The sequence below is a fragment of the Oncorhynchus mykiss genome, chromosome 22 (genome assembly GCF_057628025.1).
Source record: "Oncorhynchus mykiss isolate SJ-2025 chromosome 22, ASM5762802v1, whole genome shotgun sequence".
NCBI classification, from domain to species: domain Eukaryota; kingdom Metazoa; phylum Chordata; class Actinopteri; order Salmoniformes; family Salmonidae; genus Oncorhynchus; species Oncorhynchus mykiss.
The window spans coordinates 12,058,598-12,074,849 of record NC_143043.1 but is presented as its reverse complement, the minus strand read 5'-3'; the positions used below and the strand labels follow the sequence as shown (position 1 = coordinate 12,074,849).

At 44.1% G+C, this 16,252-nt stretch overlaps 2 protein-coding genes across 8 annotated transcripts in view; one reads left to right on the top strand and one right to left on the bottom strand.

The window, feature by feature from the left end:
* Window positions 1–317: 317 nt before the first annotated feature.
* dipk2b (divergent protein kinase domain 2B) lies at window positions 318–8,091 on the top strand. Of its 2 annotated transcripts, XM_090215477.1 has the most exons (6): window positions 318–1,427; window positions 1,632–1,767; window positions 2,568–2,832; window positions 4,150–4,323; window positions 4,822–5,116; window positions 6,837–8,091. In XM_090215477.1, exons 1-6 carry the CDS (start codon window positions 1,142–1,144, stop codon window positions 7,229–7,231), a joined length of 1,551 nt encoding a protein of 516 aa, XP_090071603.1. In that variant the 5' UTR covers window positions 318–1,141; the 3' UTR covers window positions 7,232–8,091. The 2 variants fall into 2 exon arrangements, with proteins under 2 accessions (XP_090071603.1, XP_021434555.3); XM_021578880.3 differs by having other exon boundaries at window positions 1,387–1,767.
* kdm6a (lysine demethylase 6A) overlaps window positions 7,721–16,252 on the bottom strand; it is a 92,913-nt gene continuing 84,381 nt past the window's right edge. For all 6 annotated transcript variants that reach the window (XM_036958693.2, XM_036958694.2, XM_036958695.2 and 3 more), the window contains 10 exons: window positions 15,909–16,114; window positions 15,597–15,649; window positions 15,412–15,486; window positions 14,982–15,130; window positions 14,700–14,814; window positions 14,208–14,395; window positions 10,687–10,828; window positions 10,445–10,571; window positions 9,543–9,713; window positions 7,721–8,638 (listed from right to left, as the gene is read on the bottom strand). In XM_036958693.2, coding sequence (XP_036814588.2) covers window positions 8,612–8,638; window positions 9,543–9,713; window positions 10,445–10,571; window positions 10,687–10,828; window positions 14,208–14,395; window positions 14,700–14,814; window positions 14,982–15,130; window positions 15,412–15,486; window positions 15,597–15,649; window positions 15,909–16,114 — 1,253 coding nt within the window. In that variant the 3' untranslated portion in view covers window positions 7,721–8,611. The remainder of the gene's footprint in view (window positions 8,639–9,542; window positions 9,714–10,444; window positions 10,572–10,686; window positions 10,829–14,207; window positions 14,396–14,699; window positions 14,815–14,981; window positions 15,131–15,411; window positions 15,487–15,596; window positions 15,650–15,908; window positions 16,115–16,252) is intronic.

Below are 16,252 nucleotides of genomic sequence, written 5' to 3'. Positions count from 1 at the left end.
TATATATAATATACACTTATTAGCTTATTCTGGTTGAGAAACAGAATATCCTACATGACACCAATTCTTGCTCTCTCTCCATAAATCCAATGAGCATGCTTCTAACCCAACAAACCTTGTCCGTCACATTTTTCACCAAACCATCACTTCCACTAATTACTGTGGTTCCATCTGGGCTGGTGTAAATAGAGATTTGGGATCTTAATTTGAGCCAGTTTACTACAGCAGGAAAATAATCCTGCAGCAACAGGAAATGTGAATTATAATTAAGGGGCATTTTTTGTAGGGGTTGATCCATTTTTTTTTGTATCGGCAAATCAACTCTGGAAATTACAAGTTTTTTAAATCCTTGAATACACTACAAGATTGCATTTTCTGCTTCACAACAAAAATTTCAGCAACAAGGGACTGATCAAATGAAGATCTTACATCTGTACTTGAGCTCAGAAATATAATGCTACCCCCCTGTATATCCCATTTCCTCTCCCAAAACATTGACATGTGTGTTATGTGCCGAAGTGTGTGTGACTCACGGGATATACGATTTAAAACAAAGTGGAATGGAACGCACACCAGCTGAGTCACTTTGTGAGTAACACACTTGGAATACACCTTCAGCATTTAATAACTGCTTTGAACTAAGGATCTGTGCTTTCTTGAATGGGTGGTGGGTGTGTGTGTGGGTGTGTCTGTGGGTGGGTGTCAACACATCAGACTCACCATTGGGCGACCTCTCTTAAGCTTAGCTAGAGTGACACCTTCTGGTTATGCATTGGTTCTGCAGACTACAACTAAGCCCAGGACGTTCATACTTAACTAAAGGTTCATTTTAATATCCAACATCTACAAGTACAGCAATACAACAACGTGGACCTAAGGGAACCTGGGCTGCAAAACTATAGAATTTTTAGATAGAAATAGATTGTGTAAAACAGATAGGACTGTCGGCCATGCATAATAAGGAATTGTAATGGTTTACCTCTGAGCGCTATGCAGTAGAAGCCTCTGGACCACTGGATTTCTAGGCTGGTCCCAGATCTGCTTGTACTATCTTGGTCATTGTTAACACTCAGGGCATCTCACCCACTTAGGTGAGTGAGGCTACAAGGCCTCCGGGTGTCAGGTTTGGACTGCCAACATTATGGAGGTAAGAGTGGTATGGGTGGGGTTAGGGGTCACGTGTTACAGGCTAGCTCAGGGTTGTGGCCAAGGTTGGAGGAAGCGCATCCACGGCAACAGGGCTATCTGCATCCTCCATGTGTTTCCTGTTGAGGTGCTGCTATTCAGGGTGGGTCGGAGAGAAAGAAAGAGAGAAAAAGAGAGGGACATAGATCGAGACAGAGAGAGAGCAAGGAGAGAGAAAGAAAAGACTGACGAGGCCAAAACTGAGTTGTTTGTATTACGTTTCTGTCTGAGAACGTATCAGTGTGAGTGTGTGTCAGTATGTCTATGCATGTGTGAACGTATTTGTGATACGTGTGATACGTGAGGGTGTGCGTGCAGTGCGTGGTCCTTCTCTCCATCCATTCCCATCATGCCCCTAAAGCGATGTGATCCGAGGGCCGTGGGTTTTGTGAGGTTGACAGTGTGTGTGTTGAGTTGGCTGCTATGTGTGTGTTGGGCTCCAACAGTAGTGGAGGCTGCTGGTACTCCCCCTGCTCCCCAGAAGAAAGCCCTCAGCCTGCAGAGAGCCTTCCTGGGGCTGGACAAGTGTAATGCCTGCGTGGGGACGACCATCTGCAAGAAGCTCTTGAAGGACCAGATAAGGTAGGTATGTCTGTCTGTCTTACTAAGAATCAATAGCTGGGTACAATAGTGCTGATTTTGCTCTCGCCTCTCAACTATTAAATACTTGTAAGTCCCTTTACAGTGAGCTCAGAACACAAGGGATTGCATGTATGAATGTCACAGTCTTAGTGAATTGACGGTGTTATGACATAGACATCTGTAATGACCTGCTGTCCCAGCTGAATGGTTGTCAATCAACACCGGTGGTCATGATTCTGGGGGAAATCACACACAAACATATTTCCTGTGCACGTAGTACTGTATATTCCTAACACACTTCAATGTTACAGTAATGTGTGGCAAGAGACCCTGAGTGTAACGTCGTAAGGAATATTATGACAAAACATTTTCCACATACAGTGGTTAATGTTGATACACCCAAAACACACGGCACGCAATGTCCCAAGTCACCTGTCAAACTTCTGCCATCTGCCAGAGAAAATGGTTCAACTTCCATTGTTTCCAACGGATGCCGTGCAATGGCCAGGAAAGATCAACTGAGCCTCAACTGTGATCCAAGACTAACATAGACTAACAAGACAAACATAGAAAATATCAGGGTAATACATTTGTTTTCTGATTATGATTTTTTACCTTATTCTTATGACAAGCCACCATATCGGCAACTGTTCAAGTGGCCAACTCAAGGTTTGGTTACATTCTACACACTGCTTTTCCTCGAACATACAGTGTTTCAAAGTATACTTTGGGTGCATCTCAATTGTCTTGAGTAGCTTCCCCACCGCAGCTTGAATCACCCCCTCATCTCCCCGCTCCAGGTTTGATTGGTGGATGTCCCCGGATACCACACTCCCATTGGCTGAGAAGCAGAGTTTCCCGGGGAACCTTACAGATGATTCATTAAGCTGGCGTCCTGTGGTCTTGTCGTTCCTCTCCTCCCCCCGTCTGCACTCGTCCTCCGACCGTTCAATCTGTCGCTCGGTGGGACGGCAGGGTCCCTGCAGCATCGAGGCCGTCCTCAGGGTCACACCCAGATTCCAGAGCTTGAACCAATCACATCTTTTGCTGCCCCATATTGTGAAGGTACGCATAGGTAGAGCAATATAAATATAGATATGTACACTATATATACAAAAGTATGTGGACACCCCTTCAAATTAGTGGATTTGGCTATTTTTGGTGACAGGTGTATAAAATCGAGCACACCGCCATGCTATCTCCATAGACAAACATTGGCAGTAGAATGGCTTTCTGAAGAGCTCCGTGACTTTCAACGTGGAACCATCATAGGATGCCACCTGTCCAACAAGTCTGTTTGTCAAATTTCAACTAAGTGCTGTTATTGTGATGTGGATCGTCTACGAGCAACAATGGCTCAGCCGCGAAGCGGTAGGCCACACAAGCTCACAGAACGGGACCGTGCTGTCCTTGAGTTCCAAACTGCCTCAACATCAGCACAATAACTTTTAGTCGGGAGCATGAAATGGGTTTCCAAGGCCAAGCAGCCGCACACAAGCCTAAGATCCTCATGCGTAATACTAAGCGTTGGCTGGAGTGGTGTAAAGCCATTGGACTCATTGGAAACGCGGTCTCTGGAGTGATGAATCACACCTCACAATCTGGCAGTGTGACGGATGAATCCGGGTTTGGCCGATGCCAGGAGAACGCTACCTGACCCAATGTCTAGTGCTGACTGTAAAGTTTGGTGGAGGAGGAATAATGGTCTGGGGCTGTTTTTCATGGTTCGGGCTAGGCCCCTTAGTTCCAGTGAAAGGAAATATTAACGCACAGCATACAATGACATTCTAGACGATTCTGTGCTTCCAAATTTATGGCAGCAGTTTGGAGAAGGCCCTTTCCTGTATTAGCATGACAATGCCCCCGTGCACAAAGCAAGGCCCATACAGAAATGGTTTGTCGAGTTCAGTGTGGAAGAACTTGACTGGCCTGCACAGAGCCCTGACCTCAACCCCATCGAACACCTTTGGGATGAATTGGAATGCCGACTGCGAGCCGTGTCTAATCGCCCATCATCAGTGCCCAACCTCTCTAATGCTCTTGTGGCTGAATGGAAGCACGTCCCCGCAGCAATGTTCCAACATTGTGGAAACAACGTGGAAAGCCTTCCAAGAAGAGTTGAGGCTGTTATAGCAGCAAAGGGGGGGACCAACTCCATATTAATGCCCATTATTTTGGAATGAGATGTTCGACGAGCATTCGACGATGTCCACATACTTTTGGTCATGTAGTGTATACTGTAAATGACTTAGGGACTGGTAGGGGTGTGAATAGATGTTAACAGGTAGAGGTGTGGATGGGTACAGATGTGCAAACAGGTGAGTAAACTTCAATATTCGGTAACGTGGCACCCTCCTGAAACCTTGGCTGTACCCCATCCAGGGTTTGGCACCTCCCCTGCTGCGCTGTCCCTCCCAGAGACTGCTGGACCGCGTTGTGCGCCGCTATGCTGAGGTGGTGGACGTGGGCAGTGTTCAGATGAAGCACTTCTCAGAGAGAGACAAACTACGGCTGCTCTACACGCTAGCTGTCAATCAACAGCCTCTCATACTGCAGGTGGTCCAGAGACATACATAGATACTCACAGCCAGTTTCCCTGACACAGATAAATCCTAGGACTAAAAAGCATGTTAAAATGGAGATTCTCCATTGAAAGTGTTTATTTTTGCAAGAACTAGGAATAATCTGTTTCCAGGAAACCAGCCCTTGAGTGCAGGCATAAGTTCACTCTAGCATTCTAAGTGCAAAACCAGGAAACTTGTGGACATCGTTCTGTAATGGCTTTGGACGGATTTGGATGATTGATGTAATCAAGGTTGTTGGTTCACCAGTTACTGTATATAGCTTTACTTGAACAATACTGACAATAGAAAGGTTATAGCTATTGGTATCCTATAAATACACAGACCATGGAGATTCTGATACACAATAAAAGCAGCAAAGACCTCAGATGACTGTGTCTGAGAACAGAAGGAACAGTTCCCCCTGTAGGTGTAACCAAAACAAACAACCCAGCCCTCGGTTTGCTCACCATGTTCCCCTCCTCATCACCAGATGTTCCCAGGCACCGAGGGCTGGCCATTCCCCCGCTACCAGGGCTCGTGTGGCAGGCTGATGGTGTGGGCAAGCTCCAGGCCTCTGTGGGGCCTTTATGGTTCCTCCAGGGAGTTCATCCAGAGGGTGGATGTGGCCTACCAGCTACTCCAGATCACCCAGGGCCTGGGCCACAACAGTCTGGGTTTCCTGCTCTACTACACCAGGCTAGAGGAGGATATGTTCGGCCTGCTGGATGACCAGCGAGTGTTCATCACAGATGCCAGCAGCATAGGGGTCATTGACCTGGAGCAGGGTGAGTGGAACAAATGGGTACTGGCTCTGTCGTTAGAGGATAGGGGGACTATGGAAATATGGATGTGGATGATGAGGATTGTGTTGATGACGACGACAAGGGGTTTCACTTTCCCAAAGAACTCAAAGCTCTTTTACATGGGGTTGGGCTCACCTCATCCATAACAGTGAAAATACAGTATATGTTCATAGCTGGGAGAGTCCGAAATAGTCAGATGTGATCAGAATAAATATTCATTTGAATATTCCTTAAAAGTATCTATTGTTATGAGCTTATTGTGTGGCTTACACAAGCATGTCTGTCTGATCCACTGCAGAGAAACAAATCAAATCAAAGTTTATTTGTCACGTGTGCCGAATACAACAGGTAGACCTTACAGTGAAATGCTTACTTACAGGCTCTAACCAATAGTGCAAAAAAGGTATTAGGTGAACAATAGGTAACTAAAGAAATAAACGACAGTGAAAAACAGTAGCGAGGCTATAAAAGTAGCGAGGCTACATACAGACACCGGTTAGTCAGGCTGATTGAGGTAGTATGTACATGTAGATATTGTTAAAGTGACTATGCATATATGATGAACTGAGAGTAACAGTAGCGTAAAGGGGGGGTTAGCCAACACACAAGCAGAGGGAGTTTTCCAGAAACATCACTGTACTATCAAGGTTCAGTCTTTTAATCATTACCAGCCAGATGTAGCTGATACAGGAAGGATATGTTTTACCCTGTTCCTCTTTTTAGAAACGGTCAATTAACACACTTCCTTTTTTTCCCTGTTCTGCAAATCATTATATTGGGGTCACAAACAACAGTGCTCTTATCGTACAAGTTTAGGTAGAACCTCCGTTTCAAAACATTTTCTCCCTATTGAACACAACCCAGGTTTCTTTTGTGTGCTAGTAATCGGAGGCAATGGCGTCTCTTTTAGCTCTTCTACTGAGATGCTGTGTGCTGTAACAGAATTGTAATTACCTACAACAGACAAAAAAAGCTCCCTGATAATGAGAGTAGTGAAGTTCCTTTCTTTATGAAACAAAGACGATATATTCCACTGTATCAGATATACAGAAGCTCAGTGGGGACATTTAATGATGTCAGTTATCTTGGTGTTGGTCAGGATCCTTGCTGTGGCATCATATAAAAGATTGGGTTGAAATAACGTGGGCAATAGGCCCACACACAGACTAGGTAAACGTATCCCTATAACGACTGTCATCTCAGCAGTAAAAGAGGACTCAGTGGCAAACCTTGTTTGTTGATATTACATACTAGGAAATGGATGCAGATAAATTATACAGTATATGTATTAAAACATATACACGGAGTATACCAAACATTAGGAACACTTTCCTAATATTGAGCTGCACTCCGACACTCTCCTCATCTAAAACATTTTATTTTGCACCTTCTTTAACTCTGCGTTGTTGGAAAAGGTCCCATAGGGTAACATTTCACTGTTAAGCCATGTTCATATTGGCAGTTTGAAGAGACTCAAATCCAATTTTTGGCATATCTGATATAATTTGTTCTTCATCCTGCAGTCTGAACCGACAGGTTTGAAAAACAAAACTTATTTGAGCATTAAGTCCTGCAGTGTGAACAAGGCTTTAGTCTACATCTGCATGTGACTAATAACATTTGATACCACCTACACTTATCCAGTGTTTTTAGTAAGGGTCAAAGCATTTGGATACAGTCACACTTACCCTCTCTCTTCCAGGGTTCCCCCCAGACCCTCCCTCCCAAACAGGCTCTGGCGGGGACATCTTCTCCTGCCTGGGTCAGGGTGCATCCCCCTGCCATCGCTCTCCTCCCTGCAGCTCTGTCCGCCCTACCCAGAGCCTCACTCTGCTCTGCACAGCACTCCTGCCCAGACTGCTGCTCACAGAGAGGGGGGCCCAGCCAACCAGGCTACCCATGGAGGGTGAGGCAGAGGCGGGGAGGTTGGCAAGAGACGTGCCCCTGTTGCTGGGTGTTTGTGCAGACCCTAGCCAGCCTGACTGGAGGATCATGGCAGCAGTAGGATCTCTGATGGACCTGCTAAAACCCATGAGGCCCTGCAACCCACGCTACACCTACAGGTACCCAGAGTGCAGATACAACCAAGACTACTGAGAGCTGACAGGACTACAATACCCATACTACCCTGCTACAGCCATAGACAATGTTAAGTCCACAGGTGCCCAGAGTGCACATATGAACTGTGATCCAGACAGTTGGTGGGACTGCAGGGCTTTGATATTAGACTGAACAAAGGGACTCTGTGGAGTGTTGTGTGCTGGAATGACTATGCACTGAGCTGAATTGACTACGCACACAAAGGGGGTGGTGGTTCTGCACGGGCAGTGTATGTGAAGTCTGTAGTACTTAGCAGCTTGTAGTGCTTGGCTGTAGTGTAGTGCTTGCCTGCTGCTTACCTGCTTTAGACCTCAGCTACTGTCAGGTAGTGAACCGGTCACAGCAGCTCTGTGCATCATAGGAGAGATGAACATGTAAAGAAGAAACATGAGAAGTTCCACATGTAAATAAAGAACTTCTGTTAAATGACGCATAAAACATCTTTCAAACAATAAAAGCATGTCAACGAGGGTCTCTGCACAATGCTTTGCTAAAGCAATTTTATTCATTTAGAAAACAGGAGGGGCCGTGTATAAAATGACACGACTCCTTCAAATTTAATGGCAGGAACTCTGAAGAAAAAAATGACAGCATTCCAACAAAGATTCTCAAGCAATAAATATGCATTTTATAAATAAGGTCAATTTACAACAAGATTAGAAATAAAATGAAAATCACAAATTAAAGTTTATTCCTTAAAAGTCTATGTGCAACTCATTTCTCTTGGTGACTTGGCTGTTTTTATCTCTCATTTTATTCCTTTCTTTACCTACAGAACCAAAACATTATTATGGTTCCAAAATAATAATAAAAGCTGTAAAAAAAAAATAATAAATCTAACTCTTCACATTACAAAATGTTGTTTTCTTATTATTTTCTTGCCCAAAGTAGTATCTATCTAACATACAAAAGACCAGCTATGCTAGGACTCATCTCAAGGGAAACAAACTTAGAGAAGGTGTATATCAGCCCACAAACAGAATTAAAAAAGGAACAATTCTGCAAGTCAGTAGTCTGTGTGACGTTGTTGCCAGTTATAACATAATATATACAAAAAGTCGCCAGTCACTATTTTTTGTCCATTTTTGTGTGTTTTTCTAGAGAAGTTACAGCTGAGCCAGGCAGCATTGGAACAGTCTGGTGGCAGTAGCTGGCAGGAGCAATGCCCTCCCCCTCCAGTCCTCTAGGGGGGGGACACCTCTGCTATGGGCAGGTTGCATAGACACACAGCTTTTCACACAGCTGCCTTGTGGGATAGCTACAGAGAGCAGTGGAGGACTGCTGGCTTACTTCCTGAATATCAGAAAAGGGTATTCTGGTAGGTTTCGGGAGTCCAGGGAGGATTCTTATTGTCCTCAGAACAACAGAATGTTACCGTCAAGAGGAGGAAGGCAGAGGAGCGGCCTGTGGAGGGAGAGAGAAGGACGAGATTAATTTTGGCTATGTAAACAGTTAAACTCCTAAAGCCTTACTAGTGAACTAGTACACTTTTACAAAGTGTGCATGATCATATACTCTTACTTGAAATAATGTAAATTCTGACTCACAAGTGTGTAGACTTACTACTTTCAATACTATCACATTTTAAGAGTGAGTCTTCTCTTCAATGATACCATATGGCAGTGACTGCAGTAATTATGCAAGGAGGAATGATAGCCTAAGTGAATGTTGGCTCCTTGCACAATGCACATCTTCCTCGGTCCCTCTGGCTTGTCAATATGGTGTTTATGTCCATTTATTTTTCCATTTGTTTATGCCTCCATCCTTGGTACAGTAGCTAGTTAGCTAGTTTGATTTGCACTGTTTCAGCATTTCTAAGCACACCACTCGACCAGGTATTAGATTAGAGGAAGAGAGAAGCAACATTAAATACTCCTCCTTAGTGGACTTTTAGGGAGATTAATGTAGAAAAATGTCATAATACCCGAACACTTCCCCTCTACATGCCTGTCAGACTCAATGGCAAGGGAAACGTTGTGGGCCGGACCCAGAATTGATATAATGTTGCAAATTTGCTAGTGAGATCTCAAGACAGGTAGAGTAGAAGCAGAGTAGAGAAACAATGCGATTGAAAGACAACCTGAACAAACCTTCATGCATAGCCAATATGATTTTAGGACATGTATTTATCAGGATATTTTCTGCTGGACAATTTATCCAGCAGTTTTTATTTGTCTGCTTCTATATATTTTAATGAGCCAAGAGTCAGCAATTACCAGCTAATGGAAACACTGGTGTAAACTATTTATCTGACGTGGTCATTAGCCTATTGGTCATCATAAAATCACTAGTGTCTTTGCTGACTTACGAGTGTGAACTGGTCGTAGACCTGTGTGAGGTCGTCCATCTTGTACTGCTCCAGCACCACAAAGTTGTCCAGGTTAGAGCTCCCCCTACGGGCACAGTCCTGACAGTGCACCACGTATGTCTTCCTGCTGTTGCTCTCACTGGTTACAAACAGAAGGTCAAACACCTCCACCTGTAGATGGAGGGAGAGGTGAGATTGTGAAAGGAGGTAGGTGTGCGCGCGTTCACATGTGTGTATGTGAACGTTTAAAGGTTGAAATGTTAAATCACTAACCAAATAATTTTTTTCTCCAAAAAATGTTTAAATCACAGTGCAGTTATCACAAAACTACCACTAACAGCTCCCGATCATCATCACAAAGGGAAAACATTTTACAAATAGGCCTACCTAATGCAACAATGGGAGTCTGGGTGTGCAGCACGCGTGTTTAGATGGAGCGGTCGGATAGAAATTGAGTGAGACACGTAACGGAGAGAAAATAGAATGTAAGGAGAAGAAATGTGATTACTTGGCTAGGTTTCTTTTTTTTTGTGAGTCGCTAATGCTCATACAAGAGGCTTTTTGCTCCTTGCCAGATAGTCGCTATGAATAAAAATGTGTTCTTAATTGACTTGCCTGGTTAAATAAAAGGTTAAATCAAAATAACAAATGGAAAGAACACTAGAGTCAATATGAATTAAAGGTTGCTTTCGGGACAACATTACAGCTGCCTGAAGCAGATTCCAGATGGCGCCTACTGTATGACTGCGGTAGAACTTCATTGCCCCAGAGAGGTCATACCACACAATACGAATTGACGTGGAATTTTAATTAAACGTTCTAACGGAAAACCACATTTTTTTTTATTGTTGCAGTTTTAAATTAAAGAAAAATTGTCTCTGTCACATCCCTAGTGTGTGTACCTCGCAGATGCTGCAATAATGTGCGGGCTCGTCCCTGGTCCTGCCATGCCACACCAGCTCCTTGCCTGCCGCCTGCAGCAGCTCCCGCAGCATCTGACACTGCTTCAATGTCCGCAGCAGACAGTACCTAGCAGAGACAGACAGACGCGTACAGGGGTGAGCTGTGTGTGTGGTGAGAGAGTGAGTGAGTCTGTGAGCGAGAGAGGGAACGAATGACGTGTGTGTGTGCGCATGTGACTCACTTGATCATCTGGAAGAGCTTGCTGTCGGACACTTTGATGTTCCTGGCCATGTTCCAGGAGAGGTGTATCATGGGGACGATGGACTTGACGCTTTGCAGCTTATTCCACTCATATCGCTCTACCGCCAGCTTATACTGGTATGCTGGAGAGAGGAAGACATGGAAGGAGAGGGAATGAGAGAAAATGGGATAAAGGGGAAAGAGGAGCAGGAAGAAGAGAATCAAATGACAATTACATTTCAAACTTCACTATGTCATTGCCACAAGTTGACACTGTCATACGCCTAGATTCCTGAAACAAGTCACGTGTCGCGAATCCCTACCTCACAGGAGAGGCAGAAATACCTTCTGGAACATGTGAACTTTCATATACCTTAATAAAAAACTTGTATGGCATCTATAAATATGAATACAATTGTTATATTACGAGCCTAGTTGGTTTAGCCACGGAAAAAGGCCATGGGTGGGCTAGACATGCCGAGAGATGAGTTCAGATTGGTCTGCCATGCAACATGCTTCTGTCTATAACATGAACTGCTCAGTATGTGGAGGTAATCCTTTCTAACATGGCTTTTTTGAAAGGTATCACAAAGAACTGTGATAATGTTGCCAATGCTCTCCACTCTCCACTTTTCACTTTCTGGAGGACTGAGTTTTGAAATCAGTGGAATGCCCATTGGAAGTAGAGTATGATAGCTAAGGAGATATAAAACACCTGTCTCTGGATTACATCTTCAAACTAAGTCCAACCATGGCATCCGTGACAGAGAGGGAGAAGCGCTCATCGATGAATACGGGTAAGAGAGTCTAGCTACATTTTCAGATATTATACGTTTCTAATTTTGCCAAAGTAGTTTTCATTGCAAGTTAAAGCGTACTGTTAGCTAGCTTAACGTTTGCTGACTGGCTCGCTAGCTAACGTTACGGGTCTGATCTGTGTAGTAATATTAGTCATATCTCAGAGCCATTTGCATTGCTAGCTAGCTAACATTGAACCTATTTGGTTAGCTTTAGCTACCTGTAGATTCATGCAGGGTAGTAACGTTATGAGTTGGGATTATGGATCATTGTTTAGCTAGCTACATGTCTAAACAAAAGACTCCACTATATAAGTAACCGTTTCACTGTACCGTTTACACCTTCTGTATCCTGTGCATGTGACAAATAAACATATTTTATTTTATTTGATTTGATATAGTGGAATACCTTGCTTTTATTTTGTCACACTCACAACCGTAAGCTATTTTCTGTAATTAGCTCAACCATTAACTTGTAATTAATGATCTTGTTGTGGATTTATTTTCCTGTAATAATTCATACAAATTAGCTCAAGTTAAGATGTTGTCAGCTATATATGGTCAGTATTTGAACTAGATAGCCAGCTAGCTAACAAGTTTGAAACTAACCAAAACATTGTTTAGAAAGTTGCTTTTAGTTGCCGAATTTTAGTTATAGACTTATTCAAAAAAAATATTAAACTGTTTTTCCCCCCTAATCAATCTACACACAATAACCCATAATAACAAAGCAAAACGTTTTTTTGTTGTTGTTGCAATTATTACATTTACATAAGTATTCAGGTCCTTTACTCTGTACTTTGTTGAAGCCCCGTTGGCAGCGATTACAGCCTCGGGTTTTCTTGGGTATGACGCTACAAGCTTTGCATACCTGTATTTGGGGGGGGGTTCTCCCATTCTTCTCTGCAGATCCTCTGAAGCTCTGTCAGGTTGGATGGGGAGCATTGCTGCATAGCTATTTTCAGGTCTTTCCAGAGATGTTCAATCGGGTTCAAGTCCTGGCTCTGGCTGGGCCACTCAAGGACATTCAGAGACTTTTTTCCGAAGTCACCCCTGTGTTGTCTTGGCTGTGTGCTTAGGGTCGATGTCCTGTTGGAAGGTGAACCTTTGCCTCAATCTGAGGTCCTGAGCGCTCTGGAGCAGGTTTCATCAAGGATCTCTCGGTACTTTTCTCCTCATCCTTGCCTCAATCCTGACTAGTCTCCCAGTCCATGCCACTGAAAAACACTCCCACAGCATGATGCTGCCACCACCATGCTTCACCGTAGGGATGGTGCCAGGTTTCCTCCAGACATGACGCTTGGCATTCAGGCCAAATAGTTTGATCTTGGTTTCATCAGACCAGAGAATCTTGTTTCTCATGGTCTGAGTCCTTTAGGTGCCTTTTGGCAAACTCCAAGCGGGCTGTCATGTGCCTTTTTACTGAGGAATGGCTTCCGTCTGGCCACTCTACCATAAAGGCCTGATTGGTGGAGTGCTGCAGAGATGGTTGTCCTTCTGGAGCGTTCTCCATCGCAGCAGAGAAACTCGCTGTCAGAATGACCATCGGTTTCTTAGTCACCTCCCTGACCAAAGCCCTTTTCCCTTGATTGCTCAGTTTGGCTTCCCGCCCAGCCCTAGGAAGAGTCTTGGTGGTTCCAAACTTCTCCCATTTTAAGAATGATGGAGTCAACTGATTTCTTGGGGACCTTCAATGCTAGAGAAATTTTTTGGTACCCTTCCCCAGATCTGTACCTTGACACAATCCTGTCTCGGAGCTCTATGGACAATTCCTTCAACCTCATGGCTTGTTTTTTTCTCTGACATGCACTGTCAACTGTGGGATCTTATATAGACAGGTGTGTGCCTTTCCAAATCATGTCCAATCAATTGAAATTACCACAGGAGGACTCCAATCAACTTGTTGAAACATCAAGGATGATCAATGGAAACAGGATGCACCTGTGCTCAATTTTGAGTCTCATTGCAAAGGGTCTGAATAGTTATGTAAATAAGGTATCTGTATTTTAAATTTGAAAACATTTCTAAAAAACAGTTTTTGCTTTGTCATTATTGGGTATTGTGTGTAGATTGATGAAGAAAAAAGTAATTTAATCAATATTAGAATAAGGCTGTAATGTAACAAAATGTGAGAAACGGGAAGGGGTCTGAATACTTTCCAAATGACATTGGATGACAATAGAATGTTTATGTTTACTGCAACAACTGTATACAGACATGTCGATCGTAGTATAAACCAGCCTTTAGTTTTGAAATCTTTGGTTGTTCAGTACATGGCCTCACATGAATCCTTAAAGAGATGAGTGGGGCTAAGACTTAAGAGGGTGTGAATGATGCTGAATAGGTGTAGACAAAGAAGAGCTCTCCAGTTGGTGTACCAAAACATTCAAGGTCCATTTTCTCAAAAGTGGGGTTACAAGTTTATCAACTTTCAAAGCAGAATGACTTTCCCATTGTTTCTCAACTATAGTGAATGATATATCATTTTCTAGCTTGGAGTTTCTACTTTTATCCAATGTAAAAAAACAAACATTAAAAACGTTGCTACATAAGACCGAATCGAGCCGGTCGGTCATAGATCTCAATGTGTCAGTCCACGCCTATCAGCATCCATCCATCATCTTTTAATTATGTCCCAACCAATTCTACGTAAAACCCATAAAACAACCGTGTATTCCCATATTAAACATATCCCTTTGTTCTCCATGTCCCTTCCTGGTCTTACCGGTGAGAGGTCCTACGTTCCAGGCGATGTTGTTGCACCAGCCGATGGCCTGGACCCAGTGGACGGTGCCCGTGTTGAGCCACACCAGGTCTCCGGGACGCTGGATGAAGCGGTAGACGGGGACATCTGCCTCGTACAGGTCCTCCAGGTTGGGCCACCATGACCCCATCAGGAAGTTGATGTTGTTCCTGCAGGAGACACACACACGTCCGACATTAGAAACAGAGGATGCACATGGACACTCGCTCATTCTCTGAAGACCCCTACTCATACTCTGGGTAGTTCATGAATACAAAAATACATTTTTACATCTGCAATGAATGAAAAGTTGAGATATTCCCTTTCCTTAAATTAGTACCAAGTATACCACTTAAATCTGAGTTAAAATTGAGTTAAGACATCTCTAACCTTAGACTGCACTGGCTGTAAAGAGACAGAGGTAGGATATCAACTTTGTGTTGGGTTAGAGGTAGGAGATTTTTGTTGACGTACTTTTCACAGAAGTCGTTGATGATTCCCCAGTAATGTTCGGGCACTGCGAACCACTCACAGTCCCCCGGGCCAATGTTGATGTTCACTGAACAGAAATTATTGTTCTCCTGGTGACCTGGAAGACAAGACACAAATACCTTGTTAAACAAAACACGCGACAGTTACCACTAACAAACAGCATTGTGTGTGTGTGTGTGTGTGTGTGTGTGTGTTTGTGTGTGTGTGTGTGTGTGTGTCTGTGTGTCTCTGCGGCATGTGTGGCTCTCGCTGTGTGTGTCTAACCTGGCGTCCTGCTCCCAGGGACCTTCATGTAGAGCTGGACAGTGTTCATGCCCAGAATGGTGTGTCCTACGTGGCTGAGCAGGTTGCCAGCAGACACCACTCTGGCAAATGCTGGCAGCTTACTGAGCTCCTGCAGCTGCAGCTTCCACCTGAAAGGAGGTCACAGAGCAAGGGTCAGAGGTCAACACTACAGCACAGACACACACCGCTCCCAAACTGAGGGACCCTCTTTATGATACCAATGCCCAGTCCTACCTAGGCCATACCCTTTCTGTGTTTGTAAATCTGAAGGGACTGGATAGGTGAAAGGACAAGGGTTGTTTTGGGACCAGGCCATAATCTGGTTCATATAAAAATTGTCAAATGAAATACAAAACATCAGCGATCTGTTTCATGAACAAAACCACATAGTATTGGGTGGAACACTTACTTCCTCTCGTCAGACAGGTCGATGTTGGTGCCAAACTTGATGTGTTTGAAGGGCCCTTTCCTCCGCCGTGTCACACTGTGGGATCATGGGAGATGTAGTTTAGACAGAGCAGAGAGATATCACACAATGCATGCCGACAGACAGACATAGAGAAAGACCGAAAGAGACAGAGACAGACATCTTACCTCTCTGCATTGGCTGCCTCTGCCTCCTGCTCCTTCTTCTTCTCATTCTCCTCCTGGAAAATGCATTTAATATAGGTATATTTTGAGCATATCTGTTCATTGAGTGAGTTCAGTAAATGGAGTGCAACAAACATTCTAAGCTGGGAAGTTATTCTCTTTAAGTGACAAAACTATGTCTGGAGTGACCATGTGAATATTCAGTGACAACATACCACTCAAAACTGTGTTTCTATTCAACAAGGCCTTGTACTGACTTTGTTTGGAGATGATGGTGGTGGATTTGTGTATGTACGTGCATCTCCCTCTACTAACCCGTAGTGACTCCTGGAAGGATGAGGCCTGGTACTGGGCATACTTGGCAATGGTGGTGTGTGATTGGCTGCTTTGGCAGCGCCACATCTTCCTTGTGCCACTTAGGTCCCAGTTCTCGTCGGTGGGCTGAGACAGCTGGGTCCGTACCTCCACCAGGTGGTCTGGGTTAGCCTCCACCAGGGTCTTAGTGGAGAACAGACCCAGGTCTGAGAGAGGCAGGGGGGAGAAGGATGGGATGGAGGAAGGAGTGGAGGGAGAGAAAGAAGGGTGGAGGGAGAAGGTACAGAGTAAGAGAGGAAAGAAAATAGGGAGACAGAGGATGGGGATTGAGGGAAAGGGAGAAA

What these genes read in the sequence shown, in the direction of transcription:
- dipk2b (XM_090215477.1), top strand. Translation starts at nt 1,142, where the DNA reads ATGGAGGTAAGAGTGGTATGGGTGGGGTTAGGGGTCACGTGTTACAGG. An exon ending in CTGTCTGAGAACGTATCAGT is followed by an intron (nt 1,428 to 1,631) that starts GTGAGTGTGTGT and finishes GGGCTCCAACAG; the next exon opens with TAGTGGAGGCTGCTGGTACT. An exon ending in CTCTTGAAGGACCAGATAAG is followed by an intron (nt 1,768 to 2,567) that starts GTAGGTATGTCT and finishes TCCCCGCTCCAG; the next exon opens with GTTTGATTGGTGGATGTCCC.